This window comes from Lutzomyia longipalpis, chromosome 2 (assembly GCF_024334085.1).
Source record: "Lutzomyia longipalpis isolate SR_M1_2022 chromosome 2, ASM2433408v1".
Lineage (NCBI taxonomy): Eukaryota > Metazoa > Arthropoda > Insecta > Diptera > Psychodidae > Lutzomyia > Lutzomyia longipalpis.
This window is the reverse complement of record NC_074708.1, coordinates 21,930,304-21,951,144: the sequence shown is the minus strand read 5'-3', so window position 1 is coordinate 21,951,144 and position 20,841 is coordinate 21,930,304. Positions and strand designations below refer to the sequence as shown.

The window sequence follows — 20,841 nt, the reverse complement described above, 5'->3', positions numbered from 1 at the left end:
GAATTCTTCATTGAAGTCCGTTGTCTCTTATCAAGTACAAAAATGTAAATTAAGAAAAAACTGCCCTTTAACCAATGAAGTGGACTACAATTGATTAAAATTATATAAAAATAATAACTTTCGTTAGTTTACTATTTTTATCTTTAAATTTGAATTAACAGAAAAATTATGTAGAATCAGATGTGAAGATTTTTGTGATTCATAAATATTTCTCCAGAAAACTCCACCAAAAAACGTTTAAGGAACTTGAAACTCTAAAAACATTGTAAAGAAAATCGACTTGAATAGAAGCTTTCTATTGAATTTTACAATTTTCAAGATAATAATCTCAAAATATATTTTTTCCTTTGACTTTTAAAAAGCACCCTTAAGCATTTAATATTTGTCCAACCCCTTTGGCATCTTTAGCAACAAATTTCTGATACAGTCAGCAAACATTTGGAGAGTTGCAAAGGGAAAAAGTGAGAGGAAAAAACAAGCAATATCGTTTCTAAATAATTGCTGGTAGTCCATTGAAAGTTCTATATAGAATCACTTCCTCGAACATCAATAAATAACCTCGTCTACAGGAACTACATAGATGATGCTGGTGTGGCGGGGTAAATCGCAAATATCCAACAGAATACAAAACAATGTAGGGCGCAGAAATTATTTAGTTGAATAGCGCTGTATTATGTATTTAATACAGAGAACCTCCACAGACTGAATGTGGTATTAAATGAGATAAATAAGTGGTACTTGGGGAGTGGATTGAAGGAAAAATGATGCGCCTGTGAAAATAGGAGATAAAAGGGGGAATGGTGTCCAGGGAAAAGAATACAATGAAGTGGAAACATGAAAGTCGAAGAGATGACTTTGTGCAAACAACACGTAAACAGAAAAGTTTTAATTGACGCAATTATCTGATCTGCAAATATACACGAAAAGTGGATTCTAATAGAAAATTTATCGTACAAACCCCCTGGGGGGTGTTTGTCGCAATGGGTATGGAGACAATGATCCTCGTGTTCCGGACCACAAGCCACCACACAATTGCCTATGTTCTTTTTCTGGCGGTACCAACTTCACGTGTACCCCCACTGAGGTTGGGGCTTAGAATTGAATTTTGTGTATGGCAGACACGAAACCCATCATCGTGAAGAAATGAAAATCCCCATGAGAGGTGGTAGCTGCCGTATATACCACCCCGTCCACCCCCTGCTTCCCCAAAAAGTGAGCACAATACAATCATCATGGAGATTCGCACGGGAATCGAAGGGAGGCTTGTTCTTATGCTGCCTTCTGAAAAATGATGATGATGATGGGAAAGCGATTTATTTTTTGCTTTCTTTTCTACTATTTTTATATTATTTCATATTTTTTCGTATCTCCGTCTTCCCCGAGTTCTCGAAGCTCAATGGTATATAGCGCTTTGTTTGGTACACCAAAAACACCTACAAGTCCCTATCAAACTCACACACACCCTCTCGTAACGAAAACCCAACCCCATACCTATATATAGGAAGTATGTTAGTGGAGGTATAAAAAAAATTTCTACATCGTTTGTCGTCCTCTATATTATTTATGTAACGTGAAAATCGTTTGGTGAAAAATTCCATATATTTTCTCGCCTAGAATTTGGCGACAAGATAAAGCTGTTTTCCAAAATATTTTGTCACACACTATATTACACCGACCGTATTCACCCGATTCACCCCCATTTATGGGGGAACTGTATCCACACCTTATGTACTCACCCAGACGCACGATATATTTGGGTAGTTTGGGCAAATAGGACATTTAACTCCATGAACGACACAAATGAAGTCGTTTCATGCTCAAATTTCCACTTTTATGCTCATATCGCTGTGGAATATGCTCAACATGATACATTTTATCAGTGTAGCAAGAGTTTTGCTTTTGAATCAAATTCACACATTAGAAATAACCAAGATGTTTTTAATTGCGTTATTATATAATTTCAACTACTATATATGATAGAAGAATATTATTATAAACAACAGCACCAAAAATTTAAAGAAGAGATTTTCCGAAAGCTTTGATACTGACAAGTCAATGCAAAGCTTTGAGGAGGGAAATACAAAAAAAATATAGAATCATTTTGTTGGTATACCTATATCTGTTGACATTCAGCTTCCTTTATCAAACTTGTATCATGTATCTCTATCGTATGTACGTATGTACCTAATATCACCACTAAAGCCATACCCATTTATTCTGAAATATTCAATTGGCTGCATACACTCTACTTCTTTTATTTATTTAACTTTATTCAGGAATATGGAAAAGTAGAGTCAGTTCTTGCCAAAATTCAATGCTTTGCATCGGAATGCAGTATAGAATTTCATCTGAAAGTTAATCTATACACCTATGTCAAACTATGTACTTTTCATGTATGTACGTACACATGCATGTATGTATGTATACCTCAAAAAGCTTTTCAGTAGAACATGTGATTGTATTACAAAGAAAACTTTTTGTTAATCTTGTCAAAAATCATTTTTTGATCTTTTATCGCGTTTACTGGTTTTAAGAAGTTTAAAGCTTGATCTTATGGTTGATGCAAATAAATGATCATGTAACTTATATGATAGGCTTTATATAGCAGTAGTGTGATAACCGATATATATAAAAATTATTCCTTCAATGAAATTTAAATCTAAAAGTAGATTTCAAATCTTCTGAGAATTTGGAATTATCTTTGCTATTGTATTCGCAATATTTACCATAGAATAATACCCAAAACCAATACGGGAAGGCATTTTATCATTAACCATTGTATTCCATTATGGAAATCATCTAGTCGGCGGGTAATACAATCAAATAAGCTAATCAATTTCCCCGTGCATTTAGCTAAACACTGCTTTGAGGGCTTTCACGAGAAAACCCTCTGTGAGAGTGGCTTTAACCCTCTCCCTGTCTGCATATGATGGGAGTATTGAAGCGTATTGGGGTGAGAGTTAATGGAACTCTATGAAATGTAGAAAAGACTGCTTGTCGGTTTTCTCACTCGTATATATGGGATATTGCTTATGCATTGAGACAATGTGGAGTAACTTTTGGGGCTTTTGGGGTCAGAATGGGCGACACACATATTTTCCTCTCATTACGTATGGCGTATAGATGGGGAGATTATTGAAATAATGTTTATATACATTCACAACCATTTTGGTGGATTTGGTTTGAACATTCGCAGGGTTTGGGTGCACATCTGCCGAGTTGTACAGAAGAGTGGGATGCTCTCTCTGATTCGCGCCACCCACCAATGCCCCCACAAGCGAACGACAATAATTCTCCCGGTAGCAATATATCTACATATAAGTTACCATCCTGCCTAAATATATAGCATCATATTTACATGCATTATGCGATATAGATTTGCTCATGTGTATGTGTGTAATTTATTGTACCCAGGAGACTTTCCGTATATAGTATATACCACAAGAATAAGCTTAAAGCTTGCAGATGAGAACAATGACAGGTTTCCATTGTACAACTGTGGAGAGGCACCCAATGTGCCGCCACTGTCGTTGAAATTACACTTGAATGTTAGTTATGATGATAGGGGATGGCGGAATATTGGGTCAGACAATATGTGTGCTATATCCATGGTGTCCTTAAGTCAAATAACACCACAAACCCTCGGGGCTGTGCATGCTTGCCATAGAGTAGCGGACTCAGGCACACGGCAAATTATGCATGTATGTACCACATTCTTCTCCGCAAGGGCAGATGGTTAGGTCGTTATTGAATATTTATACGGGAGGGTAAATTTGATTTCAATGAAGTTTATGACTTTTCCGCACCACCCACTCCTCCCAACCCAATTGTATCCCCCTCCGGGATTCCGCCTACAGAAGCATTATATATTAGTAATGTATGTGGAGGCATACAACTGGAACTCCCTCACTGACAGACAGTGGTGGAATTAGGTGAAGATTTTGGGACGGATTTGCCCCAAAACACTATTTCATCCATATTTAGGATCGTGTTGCTAGGAATTTGCATGGCACAACAACGGACCATCACCACATATCTCATCCGGAGACTTTTCTTCAGAACAACACTGTGTGCAAATAAAGTGAAAGTCCCCATAGAAATGGGGCAACTTCATACTAGAAGCCCTAGAGGCTGAACGAAACACCTAATGCTGGGGGTGGTGAAAAAAAAAGCGTTAGAAGGGAGATTTAGTGACCCACTCAAAATTCTAACTTTGGGATAAGCTTCCACCTCCACCCTCAAATGAACATTCACCACTGGAATTACAGCAGTTGAATTGCTCCATAGCAGTGAGCCAGTAGAAAAGGATTAAGGAGAGGATGAAAGATTGAGATAATAGGAAAAGCACTGCTCCTAAGGCCAATTCAGTGACAAATAGTCTTGATTTAATGCTCCTTGATTATCGCGGTTGTTTTAATCTCTCCTCTTAGAGTATTCTCGGATTTGCTAAGGACAATGATAAGGATATAAAATGCTCTACTTATACATAGCTCTGGTTTTCAACAAAGGTACCTACATATTTTATATGACCACAAAAGGAGTATAATATTGAGTATTAAAGGAAACTTTCGAATGTTAAAGAGATTCCAACACTTACTGTTTACAAATGCTATTTTACTCCACTCTGTCTTACACAAAAATATGTACTTATAGCCATTGATTTAGTGTATCAATTTTTTTCTGATTGCCCAAAGTTATTAAAAGCTTGTAGAAACAATCAAATGGTTCTAGATCTCTTGCAATTTCATTTCAGAATTCTGAACTAGCAAAATCTCTGTTCGTTATTTTTACCAAAAAAATTCTTGTTAAAAAATCCACTCCTAGTCTCTATCGCGTCACGATGTGCTGTCAAAAGTTCTGAATCGAAAAGTCTTGGTTTGTGATGAAAAAAAGAGTCCTCCCTCAGCTACGAAATAGCAAAACGCGGTCTCTTTCCCAGCTTCAACACTGGGGTGAGACTTTCCTGGGTGTGTTTTGGGAAAACTTCCCCCGCCCCACACATGACTGTGGTTCCATTCCAAAGTGTATGTATACAGTGTTCCCGATGGGTGGTACATCCATCCCGTGCATCCTGTGCCATTGAAAAAAGCACACTCTATAGTGAAAAACGCCAAGGGAAAAATTTTGCCACGATTGGATTTGGCATGTAGATAGAGACACACTGGTGGAAGAACTGTGTTTTAGGGGTGGTGGGCTTGTGAAACAGTGAGGTGAGTATGAGTGGTGCTCTGGATGGTTTAGCTAAACAAGCACTAATGCATTTTCCATGATGACGAGTAAAATGTAATAAAATAATGTCGAAAAAAAAAGAGTTATATACAAATACAGCGCTCTGTGTAGGTGGATGAGAAATGAATTCTATGTGCGATAAGTGGTTTTGTCATGTCGTTTTTTTGTGAATGGTTTTTTGGAACAAACATACGAATCCTCTAGCAAAGCACATCTTTTGCAACAGTTTCCGCTCAACAGCAGAGGTACTACACGTCAGCAAGGGCTCAAACAAATTTTAAATATCAATTTTTGTTATAAATTTCATGAATATTCGACCGTACTCTTTTTCACATTTTACTACACCCTGCCGCACAGTAAAAGGCCACGTGGGCTTGGTGGATGCGATGGAGGTGAGTTTATGAGTAGGGTATGGCGGGACTTTTGAAGGGGTGCACGCCGTGGCACTAGGAGGTTTTCGCAATTAATCAAAAAGTAACCAAACTACGGTTTTAATTAAATTGCAACTTCCCTTCATTTTCCTACCATAGTCATACAATACATTGCTCACACAATCAAAAATAATTGCGGCAAAATTAAATTACATCGTGTCCTGAGAGGTTTCACCCAAAACGAAGATGGAGATCATTCATTAAAATCTACGTTGAAAACAACACCGGGAGAAAACGAAGGAAGTACTCAATTCATTTCTCTCGGTGAATTGGGGAAAATCACGCGGTAAAAGTTGTTCTCTAAAACCCAAACCCCACTTCAACCTTTCGTGCCATCCATACCCCATGTCGGAAGGAAGACGCCAAAAAGGGTTGGAGGTGGGGAGCATGAAAAATTATACGCGATTTCTAATTAATTGGAGCCAGTGAAAATTAAGAGGTCATTAAAAGCAAGCCAAACACTCTAGCTTTTCTTCTCCCTTGTAATAAGACTTTCCCATAATTATTCAGTATGGTGTTGTGTTTTATTTTTAGAGAAGTCATATTATCCCTATCGTCCTTTAATATTCAACACTTGAGTAAAATAATAATCTGGCTTTCATAATAAATTAGAATAAATTATAAAATTAGAATAAATTCTATTTTTAATGTTAAAACATTTCGTCTTTTTCTGAGTATTATTAAAAAATATATATCTATAATCTGGAATTTTATATGATACATATTTGAGAACAAAAAATTTATTATAGGCAGACTACAATAACTAGCCAAAAGAGTCTGAACTTCGTCAATAACTGCAATATGTCTAATTTATTGCCTTGCTTGGGGTTACTAATGGAAAACAACTGACTCAATGAAATATTTTGAAAAAATAAACAATTACACCATACAGGAAATAAATGTTTAAAAAGTTTTCAATTCGTAGAATGTGTATGTTTTGTTTCCCAATATTTCCCCTCATTTCTACTTTTTCCAACATTTTCTCTTCATAATTTATGATGTTTTATCGGTGAGTGAAATGAATTTTGACGTTCTTTATTCCAGCCATATAGCCCCCCACATATATGCCTTTAATTCTACCGGCATTACGGAGGAAAAGAACCTCCTCCAGGGACTCTTTCTATACATCACAAAATATGGGGAACCTTAATGGTTCACGGTTGATGAAGCTTTCCAGCATCGACGAAAAGTCTGGGAACATCCTCGTTGATTTTGATTCGTTACAAGTGTATTGTATTGCTTTTGCTGCTGTTTTTCCTGAGGTTATATTTTACCCGTTTGCCATTTATTTACTCTTATTATTGTTTATTGCAAACATTTATGTGCTGTGAGTATATTTCTTCTCTGTGTCACGCCGTGAGTACTTTCTACACTCACTCAATATGGGGTTGAATTTTCGACGTAGTAAGGTAAAAGAAAATATGTGGGTGAGTTGAGGTGAAAGTATAACAAAAAGCACGTCCAAAGGTGGAAATGATGAAGATTCATTTGACGTGTCTTAATTTTTCATCACCCAGGAGGAAAATGAATATTTTCTCATGCCTAATCGTCGTGCAGCATTCACAAAATGCTCACGGGTGATGGTTAAAAATTAAAATAAGTAGAGATAATTTATCATTTCTCCCCACTTTGCCAATTAATACAAATTCAAAAATGATTTTTCAATTATACTTCCTTCCGCGGGCCATTTTCAATTTTGTGAAAAGCTTCAAACGATGCGGAAGAATTGTAAATGTGAAAATATCCCCATACAATCATTTAAATTGTAACCCCCACGCAGAAAAAGGAAAAACAAATTCATTGTATTTAAATGAGAATCCCTTCATATTAGGAGAAAATTGTATTTTCAAATTGTTCTCAATTTGCATAAAAATTCCAACAGGGAGCCGCACAAACTCCAATTGCCTTGCTATGAAAAATTATTAATTTTTTTCCGGGAGGGGTATTTTAATTTTAATGAGTCATAACTTCTATCCAAAAAAATGCTATAATTATTTTCCATCTGAATTTTCACGAAAAGTTTTATTTTCTAAAAAAAAATATCGTCCATGTTCAGAGAAAGTTTTTTTTTTCACATCAGGAAAAATTATATACAGTTAGTTGAATCATTTTTTGGAATGAAAAACTTTTTTTTTACAAGACCTCCCTCTTTATACTATATGCCATGAATGGATTTGTAGCGAATCAGAAAATGCTCATGACAGAAATTTCTATTGAAAGATTTCGTTTCAAAATTTCAAAAAAAAAAGTTTTGTTTAGTACATAAATGTTATTTAAAAAGATCTTATGCATTTCATATGATGCATAGTAACCTAATGTTTTTTTTGAAATATTTTTATTCTTTGGGTATTTATCGGATAGGTACATAAAGAAAATTTAAAAACGAATGTCTACAAGATGTATAAAAACTTTTATTTTCCAGTAATTTCCAAGAAAATTATCTGAATTTTCACGACTCTTATATTCCTCAAATAAAACTGCTGCAATCATATAATTTTAAGAATTTTCACCATATATTGCGCATAACATCCTTTGTGGCAGTATAATGTATTTTAAACAATACAAATTTCAGTAAGAAACTTTTGAGATTTATCAGAAATGTAGACAATAACTTTGGTGTCTATCACAAGGAAACATAAAAATAAACACACCTATTTCTTTCAATGTAAATCCCCTTTTCATCTTTGTACAATAAAAACTGGTAAAAAAGTTCGTAAAACTAAATTCAGATGCTACAAAATTTTGATGTATCTACGCAAATTTATGGCTGTTTTTCGTTGTTTTCGTATAACTTCCCTAAATTCTTGAATTTTCATCACCACTCTGTGATTTTTGGGGAGTGCACTGGACCATTATCTCTGGGTGTATACAGCAATGATTATTACCCTGGAGAAAGAATACAATTTCACCGCCTGTGGAGCAGGAAAAGCATTGCAGAGTATGGGAGGGAGCATAATAAAAACAGCAAGATTATAGCAAAACCCATAAAGGAACAACAAATTTATTGTTTTTTATACATTACCAGACAAAATGTACAAAAGGAGTGGACGCTTACTCTTCTCCTTGCACAATAATGCGTTATACTTTTATTATTTATACTATAAAAAGGGATACCAAAAGAGATAGCAACGACGGTGAAAGCTCCCATCTAAAGTAAGAATACGAAAGTGTTTCATGGGCAAACTCAATAATGGCTGTTACACACACTTTTACCCCATAAATGAACTTAAGCAATCACCCAGTGGACCTTTAAGTTCTCTACATCCATATACTGCAGCATAGAATTGTTAAATGTACCTCTCGCACTATATATAAAACACCTTCTATACCTCACATAATTTCACCTCTGGGTTTGTCTCGTTAAACTGTGCACCTCAAATAAATTGTCGCGATATTTTATGTAGGTTGATTCCGCTTTATTCAATGAAATTGTTGATTTTTCCAGCAAAATGGGTAAACAACGAAAAATTCAACTAAACACGTATTCTAACCACGTATGTACACACCTCTCTTCACATACTATGTATAATTTTTTCTATTATACTTTTTTTTTCTATTATATTTTTTGTTATTTTACTTCACCATTTTTTCTGCATAATTCTCAAATTATGAAAACATACTTTACTTTTACTTTACACTAAGTGGGGCCCGGAGACTTTCATCTCCTTGTGCACTGCGGCCCATGTGGGCCTATTGTGCATCCCCTTTATTCCTACTCAAATTACAATGTTTTTGTTACAATGTAGATTTTTGTAGGGGGAGAGTCCCGTCGATGGCGACTGCACAGGAAGTTCCGCAATCATTCAGCACAGACGCTGGGCACTGGTGTTCGTTCGGCAGGCCACACAGTGTAGATCGGCTTTTACCAGCGTTGTCCCTCCGCCACCAGACTGCTCTGTTCATCTTTGGCTCCGTCCCATATATATAGGAAGTTCCGCAAACGCAGGCACTTACTGTATGCGGCTGCACATTATCGCTGATTGACCGGCACACGACTATGGGACTCTGTCTACTTGTTGCCCTTCCGTCTCGCAGATGGCGCTGATGTTGATGTTGGCTCCATCCCGTTTGGGGGCAGCAGTCGTCCGAGCAGGAAAGGAATAGCTGTGGAGTAGAAAGGAAAGAAAGGGAAGGAAGCGCCAGGCCAGAAACGGCAAACCGCTGCGGGAATCGAACCCACAACCCCAGTGATGGGTGGTATTGAGTGGCGCTTTAGCTCTCTTTACCACTGGAGCTTCATTATGAAAACATAATAATTTGAAAGTTTTAGAAAAAATGTGATATGATATTCTGAGCTTTTCCCAAACCCTTAAGTGACTTTTTTGCCCTGCTATCCCCTACTTAAAAAAATAACTTGAGGTGTAGCAGAGTTTTCCGCGGAGATATGTAATGCTTTATTGTATGCTACGAAAATTTAGCTTGAGAAGATGCCAAAAGGAAAGACCTAGGCGGGTGAATTGATTTTTGAAGGAGGTTGTTTTTGGGATATTTCGTTTCGGGCCATTTCCACTTGTTTTTGCAATCAAAAGGGATATTTGAGTTTTCCACCGTCGTCAGCCCATTGTGAACGCACACAAATATAGCAATAAAATATCCATGACGGAACCCTTATGCGGCGGGAGGAAGTATGGATAAAACTGACAATGATGCGAAACTGCGGAGGATTTTCTGGTGTACTGAGAAAACTTGTGTAGTATGTATATAGTAGATCCCAACCCAGCCGGATGACAATGTCTCAGATAGATATGTAATAAAATAAAAGAGCACAAAGGGATGAAAAAGAAAAGAGGGAGGGATGATACAACCCTAAGAACAGAGAATCATCCGCACTGTGCATCATATTGTATAACCCAACCGGTCAACAATGTGGAGTCGGAATTGAGGCTGAGTTACTCCGCCGTGTCAACCGGAGAAAGAGAGTCCCTGAAGAGGATGTTCTCGTTGGGAAATGGTACAGCTCAAGTGCTATTCCAAGTATATGTTCTGTGTGTATTTTGTCCACTTCATTGATTTTTTAAGATCACATCATCATCATCCTCGTAATTCGGTACAGTAAATTATTGAAGCAGAAACACACTTTCACATGAGTGGAATCCTCAAAACTGATGTTCATTTTTATTTTATAGCACATCGTCCTCCCAAAAAAAAACTCTCGCTTGTCGCATCTTTTTCATGTGTAATGACTTATTTATTTTTTCTTCCACAACACCCTCAAATAGCTATTGGGAAAACCCAATGGTATACGATCAGTTTGTTACAAACTACATAAGCATACGCCATTTAATAAAATCTAATACATTCTGCTACATTGAACGCGTTACTTTAAGAAAAGGGGTCCTTGTGTGATAGATTAAAGGGGTTTAATCTTAAATTTTTAAATTTTAGGAAAAGAATTTAAATTTTGTGTGAAGATTAAAAAAAAAAAACATTGAATAATGCATTGTTGCTCTGTTGGTTGCTTTTCTCAAGGATTTTCTCACAAATCCCCTCTCGTTGGACAAAAGAAGGATCAAAGTGAATAGCCACCAGCATAGGATTATTTTAGCATGAACTACTGTATTGTAACAACTTCATATACGAAACTAATTGAAAGCATAATGTAATTAAATTTAAATAGAAAACGTTATGGAATAGTTTGTAAATTCATCAAAAGAAATACATTTTGATTTCCCAGAATACAAAATTATATTTAGTCATTGATATGGTTGTATGTACCTAAGTTATTTTTGGTAGAATGATGACTTTATGTGCCACGGTATAAGTACTTTCCATGTGCACGGAATCAAACAAATTTACAAATTGAATTGAAACTTTAGTAGTTCCAGAGTGACTTCGTGAGCTATTTTCCGGTTGAATTACAGTGAATTACAAAATTAAATTATGTAGGTAGGACGCTGTGTCACATGAAATCATTGTAGTAACACCGTCAAAAGGTAACAATGTACTCTTGTAATTAATTTTAAAGCGCAATTATTCATATTTTGTTTTCAAATTACGTTGAAACAAGGAAGGTTGGTAATATAATATAATTTTATATACTACCATATAATATCTATTATAAAGTCAGATTTATAGAATAGATGTACTAAAGCTCCACACCACAGATGAAATAATTTTTCATTGAAAATGTTTAAAAATTTGTTTTTAAAATGCGTTTAGTATAAAAAAAAATTAATAAAATTCCTAACATTAGTCCAGGCAAAATTGAGAAATATTAGTATTTTGTCAAAAACGAAAAATGCAACTTCATTTTTGGGAATCTACCCTTCAATAAATTAATTAGTAAAATTGACTTAATTCACGATTTGTTTTATATTTTCTCTCTACAGTTCTTAAAATAGTGCTATTTTTGGACCAGATACATATTGGATTAGGTTGGCACATTACACGTAATTAGATGTGAATCTTAATTGAATAAGAATATCCAGCAGTGAAATTCTATCAACAAATTGGGGAGCTTAATTCAGTTTTGCTGTTTCTTATGCGTTACACGCTAGTTGTATGAACGTTAGATGATATTCAGGTGCTTATAGAGAATGAATGGCGATATGGGATAGTCGTCTATACATATAAGTTTGCAGGATATGTATGTATGATTACCCATGTCCACACTTTGCACACACAAGTAGCGTCGGTCCAAAGAGGTAGTTTCCCTCATTTGAGTGACATTCACGTAATTGTTGGTGAATTCTGTAACGAGATTTCCAGAGATAGGGCAATGTGGACCGAAAAGAACACCTCACAGTGTTTGAAATTTAAAGTTGGTCAATTGCAGAGAACGCTCAAGTGATGTTATACTCTACACGAAATTCCCATGAATGTTGCAAACTGAAGAGGGGTGTGGGCGAAAGAAGGAAAAAATGGTAACCAAGTCTGAAAACTTACTCGTTGCGATGTGTCCTAAATCCGAAATGTATGTGGCGAGCGCATCGTGGTGGGATGGTGGTCAAACCTCCTTATGGGACATTTCTATGTGTGTTTAGGGCGAAGTTGTCGGAGGCTGTGACTATGCGACGACGGTATTAGGAATCAAAGTGAAAAGAAAGTTAGCTTTGTGGCTTTGCCAATTCCTCTACTTGCACTAACTCATCCCCCAGCCAAATGGGGGCTGTCACATCAAATCGGCTTTAAGACTTTGAACACACATTATCTTAGAAACGGTTCTCTTATAACATAACATAATATGTACAGTATACATATACTTTTAGAATATTTTTTTAGAAGAAATTATAAAAAAAAAAAATAATAAAAATCATCCTTTCAATGTAAGGACATCTGAGCATAATATTGAATAGTCGTTACTATAGTAAGTTTAAGACTGATTAAAACTCCCAGTAATGGAAAATTGAAATAAAATCACACAGTTCATCAAATGAATTGTAATTAGTTGGTATACCACAATCGTGGCATACCAAGTATTGTAATCGTCGGAAAAACCGACCACCTCAGATCGGACTCAAACTTGGTATGAGCACGTTTTAGACATCCCACATTACGAAAATGGTGGTGGAAAATTTTTGATCCGGCCGGCCGGCCTGCCGGCCTGCCGGCCTGCCGTTGGTCCCCATTTTGCCTTATAGCTCGAGAACGGTAATAGATAGAGACTTCCGGTTTGAAGTTTTCTATAGAAATGTGGGTGTAAATTTTCATATTTTTGCATTTTCAAAATCCAAGATGGCCGCCGTCCGCCATTTTGGAATACCGTCAACCACTTCCCTTATAGCTAGAGGTCTGAAATTTTAGTATGTTGTAGAGCTCAGTGAGACGTTTTCATCAACAATTCATACTTCAAAATCGATCAAGCGGTTTAGCAAATATGGCGGCCTAAAGCAAAAAGTGTTTTTTCGATATATCTCGAGAACGGCTTGACCGATTTTGACCATCTTGGTATCAAATGAAAGGTATTGAGAAGCCCTACAACTGTTTAGAACATTTCAAGTTTCAAAAACATCCGCAAGAGGCGCTAAAATCAAAAACAAAAATTGCCTAACTTTAAGGGGCTATATCTCCCAACATCTGTTATCGTTTTCCTTTAAATTTTGATATGTTGTAGCCTGACTCAATATCTTTCATCAGTCCAAAAATGAAGAAATTCTATGTCGCCGTTTAGAAGATATAGCCATTTGAAAAATTCTTAAATTTGAAAAGTTCTAAGAGCCATATCTCTTGAACGGATTGTCCGATTTTGCTAAATTTCGTATCAAATTAAAGGTTTTGCAAAACTCTACAACTTTCTAGAACATCAGAAACCTGTAGGACCATTCCTTCAGGACGAAAAGTGCAAAAAACTGTTTTTGTTGAACAAAAATCCGCCATTTTGTGTTCTGGAGGTGACCTTGTAATGTTTCGAAATATATGTCAGATTATAGCTTATTTCAATATCTTTCTAGAACTAGTCAAGAAATTTCTGTAGGTCTAATAGAACTTAAGATATAAGCATTTTAATCTGTCAAATTGCTAAATTTTACAAAAAAAATCGACTTTGCCTACTAATACTACTCACAAATTAAATTACAACTCATAAACTGACCCATCCGCGTTGTGGTATACCAACTCTAATAACTGGACGCGTTATGATTGACTTTAATTTTATTAGTGAAATACTGCACGATTTTAATGGATTTATCGACAAGCTTCCGATTGGATGGGTTGAAAATCCATTTAATTTTTTTTGACGCCTTCGCTGAAGAGAAACTTGAATGAAAAGTTTCGTAACAGCAGAACACTTCATGATTGACTTCGAGAAGGGTGCGCAGAGCACCCCTGAAAATAATTTAGGGAAAGTGCATCGAATGAAAACCATTGAATTCACTTTACTGATTAATGGAAAAGTGTGTGAAGTGAATGTTGCGGCAGAGTTGGAAAGGAGTAGGTACGTATCGTAAAGGTTGGATTTCATTGCCGATACAGTATGTACGTACAATTGCGGTACTCACCAGTGGATTTCTTCAATTCTGTCGCCTTCGCATAGCTGAGAAATGCAGCTAGAAAGAAGACTGATGATAGAGTTTCGGCTCTGCCAACAACACCTGTGACCTGCAAGAGAAAAGAAGAAGTTGGTATGTGAAAAAAATGAAATACCATAAAGTGAAGGAAGTATTTTATTATTTGACATAAGAAAAGGTCTCTATATTTGACATTTTTCACTGAAAGAACCTCAATGTGTTAAAATGTGTACATTTGTGCCGGTCTTGCGCTTATGGTCATGTGCTTTCGATTGGGTATGGGAAAAATTGAAAATAAAATATTTCCCATGTGAAAAATCGCACATATTTTTCAATTTTATTGTCGAGAAAACTCACAAGCAACTGCAAGATATTTTCACCAAATATGTTATAGAATTGGTACCTATATATAACCAAACATATATAGGTAGTCTGAAGATTGAAGCAAGATATGGAGTATTTTTTCGTAGGTATATTCTTTTGAAAAATTTTCCAACATTTTCTATTCCAACAGACATACATAATATTTAATTTTTTTTACACTTATTCATCACACGTCATTGTGACAGGCAAGTGACAGCATCCACTGAGAAATTACTCTCTGAATTATTTTAAGATTTACTAAATCCCTGCTTGTTTGAAGCCAATTGGCTAATCTCATTTTATCCAGGGTGCTGCGGGTACTGGTATTCCAGTGAGCTAACTTTCCCGTAGCGCATACCTTGGAAGTTATCGCTAAAAATCTTCACGTCGCATAAGGGTGTGGCAGGGTGACGTGTCAGACTAGCGATATAGGTAGTCTTGACAGCTCCCATTATGTCTAACCTCAATGCCGGCGAAGGAACTTCATCGGATTCCTTGACTGCCGGATATGTTCCTGATGCTCCCATGAAAGACCTCACGCCCTCGGCTGATGCCTCTATGAAAGATCTCACGCCCACAACACCCTTAACTGGAGCTGATATTTATAAAAAAGTCGCGGCTGTTAAGCGAAAGAGAAGCCCTAAGCAGAGCAAGCAACTCCCCCAAACTACGGAAAATTCTTCGAACCCTGTGCCCACTAGCAACAGGTATGACGCACTGGGGGATCCCCAAAATGATCAGACGACCCGTACAGAGAGTACAACGCGCAAAGAGAAACCTACCCCCTTATTTGTAAGGGGATTAGAAACCGTATCGTCCTTGCCACAATATATTTCCGAGATGGGAATTACTCAATTTGACGTGAAGATTCTCAAAAATGGACACGAAGGAAAACTTCAATTGTTTGACGTACCGGACTACCGTAGAGTCCAGGCTAAATTTCTTAAAGACAAGATTCCCTATTTTACTTTTCAACTCAAGAGCGAACGATCCCTGAGGGCTGCACTTAAGGGATTGCACGCGGGAATTTCAACCGATGATATTAAAACCGGGCTGGAAAATCTCGGATATGCTATTCGTGATGTCACTAATGTCAAAAACCGCTCAGGTGAAAAGACAGGTGTATTCATGCTCGACCTTGAGATGACCCATGATCATGGACAAGGGCCACATCCTATCTATAAACTTACCAGATTCATGCATATGGTTGTTCGCGTAGAAGAGCCCCACAAAGTAAAGCAACCACTTAGATGTCACAACTGTCAGGAATATGGTCATTGTAAAAACCGATGCAAACTTTCCGCGATATGCGCAATATGCTCCGAGAAACATGCAACATCATCATGTACTAAAGACAAAAATGACCTCAATATGAGACGATGTAACAATTGTGGGGAGCAGCACACGGCCAGTTGGCGTGGATGTAGAGTTTACAAGGAATTTAAAGAGCGGATGACCCCAAGACAGAGGCGTGAGGGTAGAAATAGGGTGACACAGCAATCAGAGCCCATAGCCCATACTAGTGGCTCTAGTTTAAGGGACAGTCGTACTTTCGCGGATGTCACGAGAAATGTAAATGCCACTGACACTCCGCCCCAAAACAATGCGCAAATGACCGGAGATGGAAACATAGTTCAGCTGATGATTTTGATGCAAGGAAATATAAGCGCCCTCCAGGCTAACATGTCAGAGATTATTAAGAAACAGAGTGTCCTTGAAGAGAGTATTGCCCGTCTCTCGGAAGTAATGTCCCGTCTTATCAAGTAATGTCTTGTCAACTAAAGATAGCAATTTGGAATGCGAATGGACTCTCCCAACATAAACTGGAGGTCCAAAAATTTCTTGCCGACCATGATATAGACGTCCTTCTTGTGTCGGAAACGCACTTTTCCTCCAAAAACTATTTTGCAATAAGAAATTATATTACCCTCGACACTAAACATCCGGACGGTAAAGCCCACGGCGGCACAGTTGTATTGGTGAAACGTACCCTCAAGCACTGCGAAATAGGAAAGGTCAGCCACAAGCATCTCCAAGCTACATGTGTTGAAGTCTCCACAGGATGTGGACCTTTATGTTTGTCTGCAGTGTACTGTCCACCCAGATTCTCTGTCAAATCTCACGATTTTTCGGCATTCTTCAGGACGCTAGGGGAGCGATTTTTGGCCGGGGGTGACTTCAACGCAAAACACCCTTTCTGGGGGTCGAGGCTCGTAAACCCTAAAGGGAGACAATTGATGGAAACGATCAATAGGGATAAATTGATGTGCTTTTCAACTGGACAACCCACCTATTGGCCGAGTGATCTTAGGAAAATCCCGGATCTCATCGATTTTGCCGTGGCAAAAAATGTCAATCATTCGTGTGTGAAGGTGGAGCCATGCTTCGAATTATCATCTGACCACAGTCCAATTTTGTTGACAATCGCAACAAGACCGCTGGATGTCCCTCGGCCTGAGATTCTCACCAACTCACGCACGAGGTGGGCAACATATAGAGAGATATTGGAGAGAGGGTGCTCACTGGATATCTCTTTGAAAACAGCTGATGAGATAGAGACGGCAGTCGGTAGTTTTACGAACATGATGATCGATGCGGCGAAGTTAGCAACTCCCAAACCGCCAGCCAATTCAAATTCAAAACCACCAACGGCTCACTTTCCCGATTCAATTGACGTTCTCATTAGAGAAAAGAGACAGGCAAGGAAAAGATACCAAGAGGTTAGATCTGTGGATGCGAAGGCGGAATTAAATAGACTCACAAAAAGAATTCAACAAGCTATGAAGGCTCACAGGAACGGGCAGTTTGAAAGTTTTTTAATGAATTTATCACCTCGGCCCGACGGCGGAATGCATTCTCTTTGGAAAGCGGTAGGAGGCTCGAAAAAACCCAAGATATCCCAGCCTCCTTTGAGATTAGAAGATGGGGGTTGGGCCCGCAGAGATGAAGAAAAGGCACAGCTGTTTTCATCGCACCTGACCTCTGTGTTTCAGCCGCATCCTGGTGACCAGTCAGAGGACCCTCCCGCCCGGGATAATTCTCCCTCCAGTCTATCTGTTGAGGTGGAGAAGGTGAAGATAAAACCCAAGAACGTCGAAGTGGTTATCAAAGCGATAAACATTAAAAAAGCACCGGGATGTGATCTAATATCGGGCAAGATGATAAGGGAGCTCCCGGAGGTTTGTATCCGATTACTGACATACATCATTAACGCTGTCTTGCGAGTTGGATATTTTCCTGCCCAATGGAAAACGTCGATTATCAAAATGATTCCCAAACCAGGGAAAGATGACACCCTGGTGTCATCTTACCGCCCCATAAGTTTGCTTCCGATTCTGTCCAAGGTCTGTGAGAGGGTCATTTTGGGGAAGCTGATGCCCCACCTCAGGGATCACGTGATGCCGGACCATCAGTTCGGGTGTAGGGCGGCGCACTCAACAGTCCAGCAGGTCCATCGAATTGCCAACATTGTCCAGTCTGCCCTGGACAAAAAAATGTACTGCTCTGCAGTGTTTTTGGACGTGGCACAGGCATTCGACCGCGTGTGGCATGGAGGGCTGTTGGAGAAGATCCGAATGTACGTGCCGAAATATTACTACAATTTTTTCGAGTCTTATCTGTCGGAGAGGACGTTCAGAGTCAAACATAACTCGGCAGTGTCCGAGTTGTGCAATATCAATGCCGGCGTCCCTCAAGGGAGTGTGATGGGACCGGTGTTGTATATGATCTACACTTGTGATGTCCCCACCTCGAGGTATGTCTCAACAGCTACCTTCGTCGACGACACTGCCATTCTCTCTACCCACAAGAATCCCAACACAGCATCGCGTGAGCTCCAGGGGCATCTGGATGATGTTGCGAAGTGGCTGAAGCGCTGGCGGATAAAAGTGAATGAGGGAAAATCGGCCCACATTTCCTTCACTCTTGGGAGGTCGAATTGTCCGGCTGTGAGTCTCAATGGGAAGCAGATTCCAAGAGAGGATCACGTGAAATACCTTGGCATCCACTTTGATAGGAAATTGACGTGGGGGCGGCACGTGCAAGCAAAAGCCAAACAACTGAAAATTATGCACTCTAAGTTATACTGGCTCATAGGGAGACACTCTAAAGTGCCCCCCTCAACGAAGCTCCTCATCTACAAGGCAGTGCTTAAACCGATCTGGACGTATGGTGTTCAGGTCTGGGGATCCACAAGCAAGTCCAACCTCAGTGTCCTCCAACGTTTCCAGTCAAAAATTCTCAGAAGCATATCCCACGCCCCGTGGTACGTTCGAAATGAAATTATCCACAGAGACCTTGGCGTCGCGACAATTCCGGAGGAGATCACTAAAATGTGCAAGAAGTACAAAAAGAAAATCTGCGAGCATCCCAATAAAGTCAATCATAACGCGTCCAGTTATAAGAGTTGGTGTCCCACAACGTGTAGAAGTTTGTTTATGCGTTGTAATGCGATTTGTGAGCAGAATTAGTAGGCAAAGTTGATTTTTTTCGTGAAATTCAGTAATTTGATGCATAAAAATGGTCATATCTCTGGTTGTATAACACCTACAGAAACTTCTTGACTAGTTATGGAAAGGTCTTAAAATAAGCTAGAATATGGGATAAATTTTGATACTTTTCAAGGTCACCTCTAGAACACAAAATGGCGGCTTTTTGTTTCACCAAAACAGTTTTTCGCATTTTTCGTCCTCAATAAATGGTTCTAGAGGTTTCTAATGTTCTAGAAAGATGTAGAGAATTGCAAAACCTTTAATTTGATACCAAATTGAGTAAAATAGGACAAGCCGTTCAAGAGATATGGCTCTTAGAACTTTTCAAATTCAAGAATTTTTCAAATGGCCATATCTTCTAAACGGTGACATAAATTTTCTTCATTTTCGGACTGGTGAAAGATATTGAGTCAGGCTACAACATATCAAAATTTAAAAGATTTGCCTAATGGGGATTCGGAGATATTGCCCCTTAACTTGATATGTTCTAGATAGTTGTAGGGCTTCGCAATACCTTTCATTTGATACCAAGATGGTCAAAATCGGTCAAGCCGTTCTCGAGTTATATCGAAAAAACACTTTTTGCTTTAGGCCGCCATATTTGCTAAACCGCTCGACCGATTTTCAAGTATGAATTGTTGATGAAAACGTCTCACTGAGCTCTACAACATACTAAAATTTCAGACCTCTAGCTATAAGGGAAGTGGTTGACAGTAGTTGAAAATGGCGGACGGCGGCCATCTTGTATTTTGAAAATGCGAAAAAATGAAATTTTACACTCACATTTCTATATAAAACTTCAAACCGGAAGTCTCTATCTGTTACCGTTCTCGAGTTATAAGGCAAAATGACGACCACCGGCAGGATAACCGGCAGGATAACCGGCAGGCCGGCCGGATCAAAAATTTTCCACCACCATTTTCGTAATGTGGGATGTCTAAAACGTGCTCATACCAAGTTTGAGCCCGATCTGAGGTGGTCGGTTTTTCCGACGATTACAATACTTGGTGTTGGCCACGAAGTGGAACACCAACTAACTAGCGAAATCCCTGCTGGATCGGAAGATCTACAAGCGCCTGAAAAGAAGTGATGCCACTGACCTCTCGTCTAGATGGGAGGCTGGATCCAGTGTGTAGTGTTCTGGGAGGTGAATTGTATGGCAGGAAGCAAAGGTGGACTGTCTTATGTGCTGTATTGAAGTGTTGTTATGTGTTAGTTTATTAAATATCCCTATGTACATGTGGATAGGAAATAAAGTATGCCATATGGGTCGTTAAAAAAAAAAAAAAACACTTATTCATAAATAAAAAAAAAAACTAGGTAATTTTAAAAGATTATGTAGATACAACAATAATTTAAAAAAAAAACTTTTTCGATATAAAG

General features: G+C 38.2%; 1 protein-coding gene across 1 annotated transcript in view; it reads right to left on the bottom strand.

Moving 5' to 3' along the window:
- LOC129789257 (protein O-mannosyl-transferase Tmtc3-like) overlaps nt 1–20,841 on the bottom strand; it is a 203,225-nt gene that overhangs the window by 68,623 nt on the left and 113,761 nt on the right. Inside the window, exon 4 of the mRNA XM_055825908.1 lies at nt 14,597–14,696. Coding sequence (XP_055681883.1) covers nt 14,597–14,696 — 100 coding nt within the window. The remainder of the gene's footprint in view (nt 1–14,596; nt 14,697–20,841) is intronic.